Here is an 18,487-nt window from a genome sequence, read left to right on the forward strand (position 1 = left end):
GAGTAGCATGCACCATCATGTCCGGCTAATTTTTTCTATCTATTTTTAGTTGGCCAATTAATTTCTTTCTATTTTTAGTAGAGACGGGGGTCTCACTCTTGCTCAGGCTGGTTTTGAACTCCTGACCTTGAGCCATCTGCCCGCCTCGGCCTCCCCAGAGTGCTAGGATTACAGGTGTGAGCCACTGCGCCCGGCCAAAGCACATTACATTTATTGTGCAGTCAAATCTTCCTGCTAATTATAATCTGTATTTGCAGCTGCTCCCCAGCACTAGCATCACCACCTCAGATCATCAGGCATTAGATTCTCATAAGGAACGTGCAACCTAGATCCCTTGCATGTGTGGTTTGAAGTAGGGTTCCTGCTCCGATGGGAATCTAATGCTGCTGCTGCTGTGACAGGAGGCGGAGCTTATGAGATGATGCGAGTGATGGGGAGCGAGTGGCTGTAAATACAGATGAAGCTTCCACACCTGCAGCTCACCTCCGGCTATGTGGCCCAGTTCCTAACAGGGCACGGCCCTCATACTGGTCCAAGGCCAGGGGGTTGGGGACCGCAGCATTATGGGACCACGTGGATGAGGCAGGGTCTCCTTCTCTTCTATCCCCACCTGCCTCCTCAGACTCTCCCAGCCTTCCCTAGCAGCAAAAAAGACCTGCAGACACTTGCTGACAACATCGCTTTCCTCCACACTTCTGTTAGGCGCCTGCCTTTCCGTTTCCATCGCAGCCCCCAAGGCGCAAGCCACAGTTCAGCTTCACTTAACACTGCACTTACAGCCCTCTGCTCGGCTCCATTTGTTCCTGATGGCACACTGGGAGGTAGCTGCTGTTACTGTCCCCGTTCTACAGATGAGAAAACCTTATCGAATACGTTTGGGAAATGCTGTGCGAAACCCACCCCCCTTCAGAGAGAAACACACAGTATCAATAAGCAAATACATCTGCTAAATTTCGTTAACCTCATTTTCTCCCAATCTTATCTGACCTTAGAAACCAGGTCAGGTTTGGGGGAAGTGCCAATGACATCTCATAGAAATGAGGAGACAGCACTTTTGGAAATGCCGGGTTAGGGTCATTTTCTGCATCTAACCAGGGTGGTACAAAGTTGGAAAATCACATCAGATAAAGGTGAGTGCAAGGGACTTGAGACTGTGTAGCCCAGCGGAGACAAAGCGGTGGGAGTTTGAAGCCGAGAAGCTGCACGGCTGGGCTGACCCACGGCGTTTATAAGGAGGTGGGTGAGCACAGCAAGCCCAGAACCAAGCCAGCTGCTGTGGAGATGGTGAGCACTGCGAGCCTGGGAAGAGCCTGCTCATCTTCCGGGTGTGCTGAGAGAGGGCTCCTTCCTCGTGCGGAGGTTGGCTTGGATGACCTTCGGGGTCCTCCCACTGTTGGAAGATGCCAAGGGGAGCAACTCCTAGGACATGCTGGGGTCACAGTCACTTGTAGGTTGGATGCCACTATTATGTTTACTGCAAACATAAGCTGATGTTTGCAAGGGGCTCCTTGTTCAGTTTCTAGTTGGAGGGTTTGGAATTAGCCCCTTAATGGGGCTTCCCTCACTCACTTGAATGCTCTTTTCCTTCATATTTAAATTTAAATTTTTATTTTGATAAGTAAATAACATTTACTATGGACAAGTAATAATTATACATATATATTTATGGCATACACTGTGAATGTTTTGATATATATATATATATACATCATAGAATGATTATATCAAGCTAATTCACATATCTATCACCTCACATATTTATCACTTTTTTTTTCTTTTAACTTTTTGGAGAGACAGGGTCACGCTATGTTGCCCAGGCTGGTCTTGAACTTGTGGCATCAAACAATCCTCCTGCCTCGGCCTCCCAATGTACTGGGTTTACAGGTGTGAGCCAATAATGTGCCTGGCTTGTCATTTTTGGTAGTGTCACAGGCTTGAATAATGAATGCTTGCTTTCCTGAGTGGGAGAGAAAAGGTGGAGTCGCAGTGGTGGCAAATAGCTCCAAGCCTGTTACCTGTTTTATTGGCACTGGCTTATAGCAGGCAGCACCCTGATTAATGCACCATTAGGAGTTTATTTGCATGCTTGTAAAATGCTTTTATGAGCACCGCACCTCCATGGAGGTCTGTGATGTCGTTTGCTTTACCTTCCCAGCACTTTTGCTTTCTTTTTTTTTTACTGAAGGGGAGGGGCTTTATTAAGATCTCTAGAGCGAGTATGCCGTACACAGAAATCTCATCGGCCATGTTATGTCCCAGCAGAAGAGCAGGGATCATCCCATTAGAAAAAACAGTGAAATTATCAGAAAGAGCATTGTTAGCTCAAGGCCTGGGGCTCTGCAGAGGGAAGGGGGTGAGGTCTCGGGCCCAAGCTCTCTGCTCCCAGCTACGATGGCTTTTGCTGCAGCTGTACACTCACCAGAGAGCAAGCTGCAGTCTAAACACACCCTTCTGGAACCTCAGTGTGCCTAGCCACAGAATGGACACATTTCTCAATGTCGAGCTAAGGAAATGGTTTTCTGGGACCGTTCCACCTGTCCTTAAAAGTCCAGAAAGATTTGCAGATGAGAAGCAGAGTTCAGATTACTATTATCATATAACCCCCACAAGCACATGCTAAGCGGAATCCTTTGATGAATCCTTACCAGTAAGGCAGCTTTATTACCTTTGGGCCGTAAATGAGGAAGTTGAGGCACAGAGGGGTGTGCTAACTTGCCCAAGGTCACACAGCTGGCATACGTGTTCCAAACCGGGCAGCCTGCTCCAGACCACTCACAACCCCCTCACTCTGGGGTCTCCAGCTCGGGGCTAGGCCACGCTGGCCCCTCGACTGGACGCTGGTGCCTGTCTTGCTGGCTCCAGCTCATCACCAGGGAGACCATCTCCTAGCTTAGGAAAATCTCAGGAGGAAGGGGCTGAGGACTCCAAGGGCCAATTAAGCAATCTCTTTCCTCCTCCTCGTCCTCCCCCTTCAAGGCTCCTTCTTGTGCCCAGCGGGGAGGAGATACCACATTAGAATTCTCTCTGAGTTAAATAACAAGTGGAAGAATTTTAGTGGCCCCATGGGGCCTGAGGACTTCATCAGGGCAGCTCGAAAGAAGGGGGTGCTTCGCTTCCAGAATGGAGGGGCTGAGTCTGTCTCTGGAGGCCAGGGCTTAGGAGCTGGGGCAGCACTGAGCTTTCAGTTCTTGGCATTTACTCTGCGGCTCTGACTTACTTTCTTCTCGCATTCCTGGTTTATTATTTATAGAGCGGAAGGCGGGTGGCAGCTCCTTGGCAGGTGGGATGTGCAGGAAGGAGGCCAGAGCAGCGCCCCAGCACCCTCCCGTCCACCCCCAGGGAGTCCAGGGGGCGGCCAGGGAGTGGGTGTGAAGAGTGTGTGCTGTGTGTGCAGGAGGGGAGGGGGCTCCTAGGAAAGTGCGAGCTAGGCAGAGGGAAGGGGGGAGGCGTGACGGGGAGGCTATGAAACAATAATAGCCACCAGCTCTTACTGAATCACCACCTCAGGCAAATTTACCTCCCCTCCCCCTACCTCCCCGGGAAGGGGGTGTTCCTAAACCCATTTTCCAGATACAGGGAGTGAGACTTAGAGATGTAAAGAGATTCAGCCAAGCCTCCACTCCTGGCTGGGGTCAGAGCCAGGCTTCTGTCCGGGGGCTGCTGAGAGGCGAGAGGCAGGCAGGAGTGAGAGGCACTCCTCTCTCGGGACCAGTGTGCTGACGAGGGCTGTGAGCATGGGTGGGGTGCCAGGAAGGTGGGATTCCAGGCCCTTCTCTTTAAACCAGAGCAGCTCCTCCCTTTTAACTGGTTTCTGTATCGAGTTCCTACCTAAGGTCTGAAATGAGGCTGAATATTATGAACCAAAGGTGGTGGCCGTGCAGATGGTGAGTTTGCGGATTGTGCCTCGTAGTGGGAGGGAAGGGGCAGGGAGAACAAACGGCTGGGATTGAGGCTCCATCCACCACGGCTGGTCTCCTTCTACTTCCTTCTCAGGTCCCCACAGGATCCAGAAAGGGGACTGGCTCTTAGGAAATCCCGCCCCACGGAGGACACCAGGGATTACCACCTGGGCCCAGAAAAGATGTGGTCTGGGCCTCCCTGTTCACCTAGGCTGGGGAGAGGAAAGCAGTGAGGAAGGTGCCAACCGCAAATGAGCAGCTGGGCGAGGGGCTGGGCGAGAGTGTGCCCGTGGCCAGGCGGTGTGTCGCTGTGATAAACGCTGGCTCGGGCTATGCACGCTCTGGGAGAGGCCGTGCATCTTACCTGCATGGCAGGGATAACAGGGAAGGTATGTGAGTTAACAGTGCAGCATTAAAAATCCTCTCAAATTCGAGTGAGCCCAAGCCATCATCTCTCTCCACAGGGCTGCATGGCCTCTGCAGGTTTTCTCTGTCCTGCTCCCTCTGGCCTCTGGCGCCTCAGCCAGGGCCATCTCCCGACTCAGCCCTCATCACATCTGTCTGTCTGTCCCAATCTCACACACACACATACACGGGTTAAAACACTTTTGTTCATTCCTTTCTTGTAAAAAAATGAAATATCTTCGGGGGTGTCTGAGGTCCGGCCTCTGTGTTCCCATCCACCTTACACCACTGGCCTCTGCTTCCTCGACTCCAGCCAGAGACCTTCTTGTCTTTCCTCGTCCTCTCCCCCCACCCTGCCACTGTTGGACAGGCTCCTTCCCTTGGCACAGGGGGGCTTCTCTACCTTGGACCCTCTTCCTTTCCTTCTTTCACCTGGGTTGCTCCTCCTTGTCCTTCAGGTCTTGGCTACAGAAAACCTCATTCCCTGAGCTGGCCAAACAGCTCCACAGAAGTTTCTCTCCTGGAACCGGGCACCTCTGAGTCCGGTGACATTCTACATTTGTTTTGTGGAGATTAGTGGATTCATGTCCATCTCTCGCCTAACACTGGAAACCCCATGAGGGCAAGGACCCTGCCATCCGCTTTTGCCCACCATTCTGTCCTCAGTGCACGATGCCTGGCATGCAGAGACACTCCGTACGTTTTTGCTAAATTACTGACAGTGGATTCATGAAGTCACAACAGCGCCTGGGTTTCCATGCACATGGATGGGGCTCAGGCCGGGGCTGGGCCACAGAGTGCACTAATGCAGCAGGAAGACGCTGTCCATGGGGAGCTGTCAGGCTGGAAGGTGGATGAGGCTGGATATCGAGACGCCACAGAGCCTCACATGCTTGCTCTGGCAGGCTGAGCTCCAGCCCTGAGGACTGGAAGATTGGATCTGATCATGATGGGGAGAAGAGACAAGGGCTGAGTGGTCTGGCCCAGGAGCCAGCTGTCTCTAGTCCCCATCAATCTCCCGCCTGGAGCCAATGGAGCTGGGCCAGTCTGGGAATGTGGTGGGCCAGCTTTTGCACTCACCTGGACCAACATACCATCTTGCAGCCATAAACAATCACAGCATTGAACAGACGAGCAAACACATTTATGAACTAACTTTGAGCCAAGCAAGCCCTGAAGATACAGACATGAAACCTTAGCAGACCTCATGTCCTACAAAGCCTCAATGCTGGAACTTCAAGGCCATTTAATCCTACTCCAAAGTTTGAATCCGTTTCTAATAGCCTAGAAAGGAGCACTGGATGTACAGCTTTGTTACAATACCCATGTACGGAATGTACGGAAGCCTACTGGCTCTCGCTGAGCACGCAGAGCAAAATACATTGCTTACAAAGTCGCATCTAGCCACCCTTCCACGCACGTCCTCATACACTGCTCCAACCTTCCAGGCGAGCAGGCCGGTGCACATGCCCGTGGGATGTCCCCTTTGACCTGCTTGAATTAACTCACACAGTTAGGCAGTGGATTGCTGCCTCACAAACGGATCCATTGTTTCAGGAACAGCATGACACCAGAGACCCGCACATCAGGAAAGAAAACCTTTGAGGTTTCTGCCTGTGTTTCCTGGTGCCCACCAACATGTGGAAATGACCACAAGAAAGACAGAACCTGCATTTCTTCTGCCAGCCATTGTCTGCTGCGTGGCCCTTTGTGTGTGTGTGTAGGTGTGTGTGCCGCAAGGACATGCAGGCTGAGAGTGAGCAGTTGGATATTCCTGCCTCCCATGCAGCTCGCAGGATGGGTTACATGGCCCGAAGTCAGGGAGAGGTAGGGACCTTATGTTTTTTGATAAAGGAGCATTTCTGGATTCTTGGGAAATCTGCACTATGTTCAGAAAAGCTACTGTTCTCCTCAGCGACTCTTCCCTTTAGCATTACTTGTGCTTGGGTTTCTCCCCACCTCAAGGGGCAGTTCCCCCTTTGTCTGACCCTCCAGGAGCCAGGGCTTCTTCCCTTGCCAGGCTCCCTCATCATCTCGCCCATCCATGTCAGGAGGGAATTCCTCCTTCTAAAGCAGATCCAGCTCTCTCCTTCCCTCCCCATCGTTTTCAACTTGTTCAACCTGTCATCATCTCCCTTGTCCCATGCCTTCCCTTCCTTCTTCCTGTGCTCCCTTGTCCTTCTGAGACCCCCAAAAGTCCACTGAGGGGAATGGGAAGATGGGGGTGGGGTGGGCTGCCTGTTCTCTGGTTGGACGGAGGAGAGGAGGGAGAGTGGAGATGGAGAACATGGGACCTCCCTGGTGGAGGGCAGTGCCAGGGCAGAGATCTTACTCCTTAGAGTGTGTGTCTCAAAACCACTCTTCAACTCTGAGGGATTTACCAAGAAAAAGAATTCATGTGTGGACCAGATCTTGGGTGGGGGTGGCCGAGGCCAGTCCTTAGGACATAGCTCCGCAGAAGAAAGCCTTTCCTCCAAGAGAGGAGAATCTCAGGAAGCTGGGTGGTGGCACTGAGGCAGGAGGGGCAGGACAGGATGCCAGGCAGCCCTCCCCTCCTAGGACCTGAAGGGCCACAGACTCACCCCACAAAATAGGAGATGATCAGAAGCTGAACGACTCGGTTGATGATCCCGATGGTCCAGCTCTTCACAACCACCGACTTGGTGGTCTCATAGGTAAAGAAGTCTGATATGCAGTTCATGCTGAGAGAGTGCTCAGTGGCCACTCGGATGGGCCGGATGGCAGCCTCAGGAGAGCGAGGTCCTTGGGACAGGGAGACAGGGATCACAGCCTGGAAGCGTCTGCTTACAAGGGCTCGAGGAATGGGGAGCCTGTTCCTTTCAGCCAGGCAACCCTAGTCAGTGTCCAGGCTCTCTCTGCTCTTGTCACTCTGGCTGCCAAGATGCCAGGGCCAGGGCGGGGGACCCCCTTTATGTTCATCTCCACTCCACTCCCCTGTGATGTCACAGCAGGGGTGGGGTCTCTGGTTCTGGGCTCCTGATTGCTTGGGATGTAGCTGGCGGGGGCCCTCTGGGACTTGCGTTTTATCTGCACTCTGTCTACTATTTCTGTTCCGTTCTCTTCTGCTGCATCCTCACTCCAGCTCACCAGCTGCTCCCGCTCTCCCCAAAGCCCCTTGCAATGCCCCACCCCCCAGTTAATAGCCTGCCTGAGCTGAGGACCCCCGTCATCCCTGAGGGTCTGCTGAATCCCACCCAATTCTGCAGCCATCCCCTCCCTTCCCCTGAGTTGCCTCCGGTGGCACGGGTTAAGGGGAGTGGGTCTCTTGAACATTTTTCTGGGACTCCTGGGATGGGATGAGTAAAGAGTCACATATTTCTAACTCCAGTTGGCAATGGCTGAATGGTCTACTTGTAGCATAGCAGTTGTCACATTTTTTACCATCAGCTTAGTTATCTGAATCATTCATTAGATTATGTTTTCCTGAAACTTGTTCGCTAGTTTCCTTAAATGAATATATATTGCCAGAGAGTGCTGGAATAGCCATACCCAGTGGTTAAAGCTATAAATTCAGGGGAGGCAAGGGTTGTATTCCTGTTATCTTTTATCCCAGGATTGAATTAGCAGACTGCTGTAATGATTGTCAGAAAAATCTTGAGTTTAAATATTCTGTCCTAATGTCTTTGTACAGGAAATACATTATCAGTTATTCTGAACATAGTCACTGTGGTTCTGACAGAAGAGAACTGGATTGGTGTTAAGAAAATCTGGGTTCTAGTCTCTACCTTTGTTGGGCCTCACCCAACAAAGGGCAACACCTCTTTGGGCCTCAGTTTCCCCACCTGCAAAAGGAGGTTGGAGTAGAACAAATCAAACATCTCTTCCAGGTCTGGCCCTCTCTGATTTTGTAAGATGCACCCCAGGACTATACCAGGGAGGCCTGGCTTCCACAACTCCAGGACCATGTGGTTTCAAATCAATTCTGGCTCCAGGGAGAATCTGACACCAGCACTTGAACTTGATACTGACATTTGCCAGCCTCCTGCGGGGGATCCATACTTTGCGGTTACGGATGTGAAGATTTTGGGTGTAGACTCATTTCAAAAACGACCCAATCCCACTCAACAGTACAACCAGAGAGCAGTGCAGTCACAATGACGCCAACGCCTGCGTTGCTCTCCACGACTCTTTACATTTTCTTCTGGTCCCACAGACTCTTTTCCACGCCACAGAAACTATTTGGCAGAAGAGAGTGACCTGCATCATTCCAATACCACCCCTCCTCCCCCGGAGAAAGTCTGATGAAATAAAAGATAAAACTACACTGTTTCCCTTTAGAATCTGGTCTCCACTGAGGAAATGTCTGCAACTTTTCAAACAGCCTTACACGGTCCCATTTATTCACCAGGTTCCACCTGGGTGGGACTTCACCGTAACCACCCTTTCCTCAGGTCCTCCAGAGTCGTCGACGCTCTATGTGACCGTCTCGTAGGCGGGCCGGCTTGCGCTTCTCTAGCCAGCTCATCCTCTCTATGGTCCTTGCGCGACTTCCGGTGGCGGGCCGCGGGGCCGCGCACGCGGGAAAAGCTTCCCCAGCGTTCCCCCCCAATCCCCCGCGTCCCCGCCCCCCTCCGTGTCCCCCTCCCCCCCATCGCGCCCACCTCCCGCGCCCGGGCGGTCGCGAGGCTGCAGCTTGAGGAGGTAGGTGGTCGCCGTGCCCCGGCCCCAGGAGGAAGGCCCCGCTCCCCCGCGGGACGCTCGAAATGGACCGTTCCATGTTCGAATCCGCGGGCGGCGGGCGAATCCATTTTAGGGAGAGGGGTGATCCGTGGTCTGGGGCCGCGGCGTGGTGGGAACGGTGCGAGGGGAAACCCTGCACTCTGAGCTGAGTTGGGGCGCGGGCAAGGTGCAGGCTCTGGGCAGGCCCTGGGGTTCCGCTGCTCGTTGCCATGGCTCCCAGTGGAGCGCCCAGAGCGGATGTGGGGCTGGGAAGTAAACGCTACTCCAGGCCCAGTTCTCCAGCCAGGCCTGGGCCTGGCCCCACGAGCACTGAAAAGCCCGCCTGTGGGTTTCCAGGCACAGGAGATGCCGAAACATCCCAGGTGCAGCCTGAACAAGCCACCTGGCTCCATCTGTGAGCACCGTGAAGTGTTGTATTTGTTGCTTGTCTGTCTCCCTCTTGAATTCAGGCTCCCAACCCGCTGAGTACCACCTGGGCCCACTTTGCAGGTTATTCGGCTCCCCTTGTGCAGCCTAGGGCTCTGCCCGGGCCACCACGGGCAGAGCAACATGGCAGAGACACTGGAGTTCAACGACGTCTATCAGGAGGTGAAAGGCTCCATGGTGAGAATGGGTTGGACATTTAATACAGGTGGAGAGAGTGAAGGAGGGTAGAGTTTTTGTCCATTAACAAGAGCTTCCTTTGATAATGCTATTACTTTGGAAGAGGAAAACTCTGTACAGCGTGTACTTGGTGTTTCCCCCCAACACAAGGCAGTGCTGAGTGTCTCGAGAGTCATGGAGACTGTATATACTGTTCAATCCCAAACCTCTATGTTACAAATGAGGAAACTGAGGACCTGCGAGTGTTCTGGGTGCCAGGGCCAGGTTTAGACTCCAGACTTCCTGGCCACTTGACGCTTATTACTGGCCCTCACCACTTTAGCTGTTGCTGCTGCATTGCTAATTTGGCCAGCCCCCTAGCAGCTGAAATGGGTGTTGGGTAGAGAATTGTACCCGCTACATGCTATGTACCGTCCCCATGCATCTGGGCCTGCTTTTCCCACAGAATGATGGTCGGCTGAGGTTGAGCCGCCAGGGCATCATCTTTAAGAATAGCAAGACGGGTAAAGTGGACAACATCCAGGCTGGGGAGTTAACAGAAGGCATCTGGCGCCGTGTAGCTCTGGGTCATGGACTTAAACTACTCACAAAGAATGGCCATGTCTACAAGTATGATGGCTTTCGAGAATCGGTGAGATGTCCTATTGGTATAAGCCTCCTTATTATTGTGCCATCTTGTTTTAATCTTCTTGAGACTTGGGGTTCCTTCCTCTGATAACCACGTAGTTGCTAGTTTGAGCTCCTTAGAGCAGAGCCACTGAGGCCATTAAGCAAACAGTGTTCAGCTTTGAGTATTGAAATCTTGTGAGTTTCCTTGTGCCTTGACTCCAGAAGATTTTCTCCTGTCTTGGTTTAGATGGTAGTTTCGACTTTTATCCAGGTTCAGAATCTTGATGCTTCAGTTTGGGTTTCTTTCTCAATTTTAACTGCTTAAGTTAAAGACTTGGTTTTAATTCCCACTTTTGTTAAAGCAATACCTAGACGCAGTTTAAAAACTCAGATAGCACTGTGAGGCCCATAACCAGGAATGCCAGTTTCTTACATTACTCCCCTAACCTGAGATCCAGTTCCCAGAAACAACCTCTTTCAACAACCTTTTAAGCAATTTTAGAGTCTGAGATGCTAAGTCAGTGTGGATTTCTGATAAAGGGTATTTGGGACAGTGTCTCAGAAATAGATAATCCCAGGACATTCAAGTCTGTGTTAAGGCCACCAGGGTTTATTGGGATTGTGCTTTTTCCCTTCCACCCACAGGAGTTTGAGAAACTCTCTGATTTCTTCAAAACTCATTATCGCCTTGAACTAATGGAGAAGGATCTGTGTGTGAAGGGCTGGAACTGGGGGACAGTAAAGTTTGGTGGTGAGTCCCAGGGAAGCTTGAGGCTTGGGGGAGAAGGTAGGATGAAGGGTTTCAGCCTTTAACTTGTTTTGCTATCTTTCTTCTGCCTGCGTCTCTGATTTCCTATCAGTTTGCATGTTCATTGTGTATTTATCAAGCACCTATAGTTGTGCCTGGTCTTAGGGTACAGTGTGAACAAAATAACCCTAGTATATTGTCCTCATGGAACTTACAGTTTGGTGGGAATGTTGTTTATACAGACATGAAGGGAGGAGCTTGTGGCTTGATAAGTTCTTTCCCACAGGGCAGCTGCTTTCCTTTGACATTGGTGACCAGCCGGTCTTTGAGATACCCCTCAGCAACGTGTCCCAGTGCACCACAGGCAAGAATGAGGTCACACTGGAATTCCACCAGAATGATGATGCAGAGGTGTCTCTCATGGAGGTGCGCTTCTACGTCCCTCCCACACAAGAAGATGGTGTGGATCCTGTTGAGGTGAGGCTTCCCCTGGTTGCCTTGAGTACAGATGGAACTTAGCAGGCCTTGGCTGGCCTGGGAGCAGGGGTCTACTGCCACGTCACCGGTGTGCTTTTGCAGGCCTTTGCCCAGAACGTGTTGTCAAAGGCGGACGTAATCCAAGCTACTGGAGATGCCATCTGCATCTTCCGGGAGCTACAGTGTCTGACTCCCCGTGGTCGTTATGACATTCGGATCTACCCCACCTTTCTGCACCTGCACGGCAAGACTTTTGATTACAAGATCCCCTATACCACGGTACTGCGTCTCTTTTTGCTGCCTCACAAGGACCAGCGCCAGATGTTCTTTGTGGTAAGCAGCAATCCCAGGGGGTGGATAATTCTGGTTTTTACCTCAGTTTTTAGCAGACAGATCTCATTGGGTTCAGGGTTCTCTGTTGGTTAATTGCAAGCTCTTGTGGAGCATGTTGTCTTCTTTTCTTTACCAGATCAGCTTGGATCCCCCCATCAAGCAGGGCCAAACCCGTTACCACTTCCTGATCCTCCTCTTCTCCAAGGATGAGGACATCTCCTTGACTCTGAACATGAACGAGTGAGTGTCTCCCTGGAATCGTTTCCTGCCACTGTTTAGGCAGGAGACAGGCATGCTGTTAGAAGGCAGTAGTGCTTGTGACCTCATCTTGCTCTGTTTTTAGGGAAGAGGTGGAGAAGCGCTTTGAGGGGCGGCTCACCAAGAACATGTCAGGATCCCTCTACGAGATGGTCAGCCGGGTCATGAAAGCACTGGTGAACCGCAAGATCACAGTCCCAGGCAACTTCCAAGGGTGAGAGTGCAGGCCCCCGGCCCTGGCCTGCAGGGCGATGGGAAATGCCTTGACTTTTTGGTAAACAACTTTTGATTTGGGAATGCAGCCTATTAGAGGCCTGGATGGGGCCGTGTGTCTTGATGGGTGTCAGTGCCTTTGTCAGAGCAGCTTAGTGAGATTTACTCAGTTGAAGGCCTGAGGACACACGTGTCAGTGCTGCTAGGTATGCCCTTTGGCTCTGCTGAGGTTGGCACTGACTGGGTTCCCTGTACGCTCAATAGGCACTCAGGGGCCCAGTGCATCACCTGTTCCTACAAGGCCAGCTCAGGACTGCTGTACCCGCTGGAGCGGGGCTTCATCTATGTCCACAAGCCACCTGTGCACATCCGCTTTGATGAGATCTCCTTTGTCAACTTTGCCCGTGGCACCACCACCACTCGCTCCTTTGACTTTGAAATTGAGACCAAACAGGGCACTCAGTATACCTTCAGCAGCATTGAGAGGTGAGAGCTCCACCAGTCACTCCTGGGCATTCTGGTCCTGCCCCACCCTTGAATAGGAGCCTGGCATGGCCTGGGCCCCTCTCTAAGCCCTGAGCAGAATTTTTCATTTGCTTCACTGGGAGTCTCTGAGCTGTTGGGTTGGATAGTATGGTCAAGAGCTTCAGGTCCCATGGTCTACCCTGGCCCATGGGTGTCAGAACACTTTACTCCACGCGTGTTGGCCCTATCTGTCTGCTGACACAGTGCATCTCCCCTTACAGGGAGGAGTATGGGAAGCTGTTTGATTTTGTCAACGCAAAAAAGCTCAACATTAAAAACCGAGGATTGAAAGAGGTACCTCCATGTGGGAAGGAAGAGCCTCTCTCCTGTTCTTTCTGTAGGGGAGAAAGGGGCAGAGATTTTTCCGGCTTCTTTTTCATTCTCTCTTCTTTTCTTACCCTTATAGAAAAAAGAGGTGCGTGTGACCCTTTCCCTTCCTGGTGCAGGTTTCCTCTGCATGACTTTAGATCAGTCTCTGCAGCCCCTCAAGAGCCCTGAGTGGGGCCAAGGGAGGGAGGGGCTTGGACTAACCCAGTTGGCAGGATTACTTGGGCACAGGCCCTGCACGTTGGCTGTGTGTGGACATTCCAGCCCCAGGGTCTTCTGGGAGCTGCTGCTCTGGCTTTACAGGCATGGGGGAGTGCTTTTGAGTGTGCAGGGCTTATGGCTTGAGGGCGAGTTGGTCCTCACTCCCATCTCTTCCCTGGCTAGGGCATGAACCCCAGCTATGACGAGTATGCCGACTCTGATGAAGACCAGCATGATGCCTACTTGGAGAGGATGAAGGAGGAGGGCAAGATCCGGGAGGAGAATGCCAACGACAGCAGCGATGACTCGGGAGAAGAAACTGGTGGGCTAGCCTCAGTGCTGGGCCGTGGGGACAGTCAGACTCTCCTCCTCCTGGCCTGGGTGGGGCTTGCCCTTGTGCTACAGCTGGGTGTCTGGGTAAGGGTGTGGGATTTCCATTTCGGGGAAGCTGATGCATCCTGTTTCCTTTTTCAGATGAATCATTCAACCCAGGTGAAGAGGAGGAAGATGTGGCAGAGGAGTGAGTTTTGGTTGTACCTTGTGGGGGTGAGATGGTGACCTGCAAGCTTAAGAGACCAGGAGATTTTGAACATACTGTGTATCCCAGCATTAGCCGTTCACCCAGGGTGGGAAAGTGACCTCCAATGAAGCTATACACGAAAACATTTCAGAAATTGGCAAGGGCTTTATAAGTACAAGACATGTTTTGGAATGAGAGCCCGTGCTTACCCACCTGCTCACTGGGAGTTGCTGGACAAGTCATTGAATCTGTTTCCTCATCTGTGAATGGCAGTAGTACCTGTGTGGGATTGGTTAAAGGCACTTGAATGCCAGTGGCAGAAGTGTGACTCAAACTGACCATACAAAGGAATGTATAAAAATGAATTTTGTGAGTTCCATGTAACAGTAGAGTCCAGGGAGTTAACTGGCTTCTGGCACTACTGGATCTAGGCACTCAAATCTATTTCTTCTGATTTTCTTAGTTTTAGATAAGTTTGCCCCATGGGGTGCCCAGTGACTTTCAGAAGCTCTGGGCAGGCTATTGGTTTAACACCCAGAAGTATCTCTTCTTTTGGTGAACAGCATAGTGAACAGCAGGTCACCTGCCCCCTCCTAGCCTGAGTTAGGAGGATGTGCACAGCTCCAGTGGGCCAGAACAAGTGAGTGCCCACCCTTAGAGCCTGTGGTTGGGATGAGCCCCTCCTCAGTAGGGGCAAGGTAGTTCCTAACAGAAAATTGGACTCCCTCTCTTAATCCAGAAGGATTGGGAGTGAATGTTTGGCAGCAGAAAACTCTAGAAAAAATACCCAACACTCTAGTTCAGCTTGCCACATGCTTGTGAAAGTGCCTTGAACACTTCAGTAGCGTGTAGGAATAAGGTAGTTCCATTTTCTGAGGAGTTTTCATGTGTACTGGTTAGGACTGTCCATAATACGGGTGTGTACTGGGTTGGACTAAATTTGGTTTTCCTCATTTTTGGTAGTAACCAATTATCTGTTAATCAGAAAGGACTGTAGGGTAGATTAAGATGATTGATCAAAGGGAAGTGGTGAAGTGGACCTGGGCCATGTCCTGGGCATGAACTAGGACCCTCGTTAGGCCAAGACCAAGGAGAGCAGCTAAAACCTGTTGGTTCATTTGTTTTTTGTTGATTGATTCAATAACTAACCTGTTGCTGGGTCTGGGTCTGGAGAGGGGATGGAAGAAGCGACCTCAGCAAATGGAGGAAGCTGGGGTGGGGATGGTTGCAGGGAGGCCGTCCTCTGGTTTTCCTCCCCGGCCTTTTCTGGGTAAGTATCTTTGGATTCATGTCCTCCTGTCCTGAGGCTGTGGGGTCCTGTTCTCCCTCCCTGACTGTAAATCCTATGCTCTGGCAGGTTTGATAGCAATGCCTCAGCCAGCTCCTCCAGTAATGAGGGTGACAGTGACCGGGATGAGAAGAAGCGGAAACAGCTCAAAAAGGCCAAGATGTCCAAGGATCGCAAGAGCCGCAAGAAGCCTATGGAGGTGCAGACTCTCCTCTAGATGGCAGGGGTGTATGTGTGTCTGGAATCCGTTCTCTTTACCTTCTCCTGTCTACCACCAGTAGGACCTGTTGATTCGTCCTCCTGGGACTGCTTTTGTAGCCAGTAATTATTACCTTGAGGGGTATCATCTTGGAAAGTTTTCTCTCTGGTCCTGAGGTAATTAGCTTCTAGAAGATCTGAATTAGCAGACAGGATTCTTCTGTCTCAGAAGCCCAGAGGAAACGGGGTCCCTGGTAAGCTAGGCACTGGGGGACAGAGGGGAAGACATGATCCCTACCCTTAGGGAGCTCTCAGTCTAGCCTGATGCTATGTATGTAGTCCTCTGTTTTTTTCCCCAAGTTTGGTGATCCAAATAATTTCTTTGGGAGAATGTGGTGGTGGTGGGGTGGTCTAAGGGAAATAGATAGCTGAAGGCATTTGAGTTCTCTCTTATGTAGGTGAAGAAGGGCAAAGACCCCAATGCCCCCAAGAGGCCCATGTCTGCCTACATGCTGTGGCTCAATGCCAGTAGAGAGAAGATCAAGTCAGACCATCCTGGCATCAGTATCACAGATCTTTCCAAGAAGGCAGGCGAGATCTGGAAGGGAATGTCCAAAGAGAAAAAAGAGGTGAGTAGCAACAGAGAAGAGGGGTAGTGAATCTCATAGGCTGGTAAGAGGGGCTTTCTTGGGGTGGTGGTGTAACTGACAGAAGGGGCAGGGTGAGCTATTGGTGGAACTTTTCTGTACGGATTTTGCCTGCATCAGGGAAGAGATCTCATTCTCTGCTGGTTGTGTGTGTATTATGTGTGTGTGGTACAGGAGTGGGATCGCAAGGCTGAGGATGCCAGGAGGGAATATGAAAAAGCCATGAAAGAATATGAAGGGGGCCGAGGCGAGTCTTCCAAGAGGTGAGTGTTGCGAACAACATGGCCCAGTAACTGCCTTTTTGGCAGATTATTTTTTTTTTTTTTTTTGAGACAGAGTCTCGCTTTGTTGCCCAGGCTACAGTGAGTGCCGTGGCGTCAGCCTAGCTCACAGCAACCTCAAACTCCTGGGCTCCAGTGATCCTTCTGCCTCAGCCTCCCGGGTAGCTGGGACTACAGGCATGCGCCACCATGCCCGGCTAATTTTATATATATATATATCAGTTGGCCAATTAATTTCTTTCTATTTATAGTAGAGACGGGGTCTCGCTCTTGCTCAGGCTGGTTTTGAACTCCTGACCTTGAGCAATCCGCCCGCCTCGGCCTCCCAAGAGCTAGGATTACAGGCGTGAGCCACAGCGCCCGGCCGGCAGATTATTTTTTGAGGTCAGAGGTGAGCATTGGAACGTTAAAGATAGTAGATACACTTTTGACCGCAGTAGGGCAGTGCTTCTCAAATCTGGGAGCCATTGCCCAAGCATGGGTGATGTGGTAGGGAATTCATGTCACTAGATAAATATAGCCCATTTTCCTGGAGGGTCCATTTTATTTGAAGGTATGGGGGAATTAAATTACTATGGGGCACAATGCACAATTCACGTGAATTTTTAAAGATCAACCAAGAAATGTCAAATAAGTTTTGTGTATGGGGCTGCTTCAGGCTATGATCTCGGATTCTTTTGGTGTGCTCACTTCCGGCTGACATGGCTGTTTACATTCAGAGTGAAATGAGCAGTGTGGCTGGGATTGGGAAAGGCCTTATTAGCGCTGGGAGAGGTTTGGCCCACTCCTTTTCCCTTTTGCTAATACAGGGACAAGTCAAAAAAGAAGAAGAAAGTTAAGGTAAAGATGGAGAAGAAATCAACGCCCTCTAGAGGCTCCTCATCATCCAAGTCATCCTCAAGGCAGCTAAGTGAGAGCTTCAAGAGCAAAGAATTTGTGTCTAGTGATGAGAGCTCTTCAGGAGAGAACAAGAGCAAAAAGAAGAGGAGGCGGAGTGAGGTGCGGCAGGCACGTGGGTGGGGGATGTGGGACTGGGCAGGTGAGGGCATGAGAGTGTGTGTGGGGTGGTCTGTAAACATGAGTTGGAGTGGATGGGTGGGATTCTGAGGTTCCAAAGGTGAGTGCTGCAGTTGTAGGGAGGGAGTAGGGAGTTGGGGATCCTTTGCCACTGGAGAATGGCCAGGAGACCAGCCAGGACTCCACACCTTTCCCCTTAAGAGACCTTTGGTTTTCAGGACTCCGAAGAAGAGGAACTAGCCAGTACTCCCCCCAGCTCAGAAGACTCAGCATCTGGATCTGATGAGTAGAGAGGAGGAGGATTCTCCCTCCTTGCGCTTGCCTTGTCACACCCCCAGGCTCCTCACCCATGTTTTGGTACCAGTTTCTCCTCAAGAATTGTAGCCCTTGGATTCTGTGCCATCTGAACAAGCTCTCCTGCTGGTATGCACTTCACAGGGGCAGCAGGGGAGGCCTCTGCACTCTGCTGCTTCATGAGGATGGCTCTTTATAATTTGGAGAGAGACTGGGTGGGAGGCAGGGCAATGCAGGATCCAAATCCTCATCCTACTTTCCCGACCTTAGGGATATAGCTGCTGCTTGTCTTGTTCAAGTTGCTGCAGCAGGGGTCATGTGAGGTCAGGCCTGTAGCTCCTAACTGGGGCCTATTTCTACTTTTATTTTGTATTTCTGGTCTGTGAAAATCATTTAATAAAGGGAACTGACTTTGGAAACTATGTCCTTATGCCTTCTTTCTGGCCCTGTTGTATTGCTCCCTCTTCTCTTGGTGGTGGTTACCATGTGTCCTGACTGGGCAGGGCCCTCTTGGCTAGCAGGAAAGCAAATCTCTAGGTACATCCTGTTCTGTTCCCGGCTGGACAAGCATTGGTTTTCACCCTCTACTGCCGGGATGAGCAACCTGAGAGCTTAGAAATGAAAGCTGATCTGATTAGGAAGTTGCTCTCACAGTTCCACTCCATTAGCCCAGCTAGGGAGAGGAAGCTCTTGGCTCCATCCTTAATCACCTGTGAGTCCAGGGTCTTCCAAGGCTTTAGATAATATGATTAGGATTGACTATCCTTCCTGCAACTGGGGGAATGGAAACCTGAGCTGGGGAGTTGGAGAGGACTACGTGTGTGTGTGTGTGTGTGGGGGGGGGAGGGCGGGGAAGAGGTGGTGGTGGGGTGCAGTGTGATGGAAGGGTATGGAGTATGTATGAAGCTTTTGTTCTTACGGAAAAGGGAATACCAAGTTTTAG

General features: G+C 51.2%; 2 protein-coding genes across 4 annotated transcripts in view; one reads left to right on the forward strand and one right to left on the reverse strand.

Moving 5' to 3' along the window:
• Positions 1-7,067, reverse strand: part of P2RX3 (purinergic receptor P2X 3) — a 29,548-nt gene extending 22,481 nt beyond the window's left edge. The window contains exon 1 of the mRNA XM_012749946.3: positions 6,887-7,067. Within this exon, the coding sequence (XP_012605400.1) occupies positions 6,887-7,005 (119 nt within the window). The 5' untranslated portion in view covers positions 7,006-7,067. The remainder of the gene's footprint in view (positions 1-6,886) is intronic.
• A 1,724-nt stretch (positions 7,068-8,791) lies between these two features.
• Positions 8,792-17,963, forward strand: SSRP1 (structure specific recognition protein 1). 3 transcript variants are annotated; one of them, XM_012749945.2, is made up of 17 exons: positions 8,792-8,966; positions 9,455-9,608; positions 10,054-10,239; positions 10,863-10,968; positions 11,252-11,442; positions 11,545-11,775; positions 11,912-12,015; positions 12,119-12,247; positions 12,511-12,732; positions 12,993-13,065; positions 13,483-13,621; positions 13,774-13,819; positions 15,177-15,306; positions 15,764-15,934; positions 16,127-16,215; positions 17,043-17,232; positions 17,469-17,963. In XM_012749945.2, the coding sequence occupies exons 2-17, from the start codon at positions 9,555-9,557 to the stop codon at positions 17,538-17,540; spliced, it is 2,133 nt and encodes a 710-aa protein (XP_012605399.1). In that variant the 5' UTR covers positions 8,792-8,966; positions 9,455-9,554; the 3' UTR covers positions 17,541-17,963. The 3 variants fall into 3 exon arrangements, with proteins under 3 accessions (XP_012605399.1, XP_012605397.1, XP_075857976.1); XM_012749943.2 differs by having other exon boundaries at positions 8,855-8,966; positions 9,495-9,608; XM_076001861.1 differs by lacking the exon at positions 8,792-8,966 and adding an exon at positions 9,277-9,399 and having other exon boundaries at positions 9,495-9,608.
• Positions 17,964-18,487: the final 524 nt, after the last annotated feature.

The sequence above is a fragment of the Microcebus murinus genome, chromosome 4 (assembly GCF_040939455.1).
Source record: "Microcebus murinus isolate Inina chromosome 4, M.murinus_Inina_mat1.0, whole genome shotgun sequence".
Lineage (NCBI taxonomy): Eukaryota > Metazoa > Chordata > Mammalia > Primates > Cheirogaleidae > Microcebus > Microcebus murinus.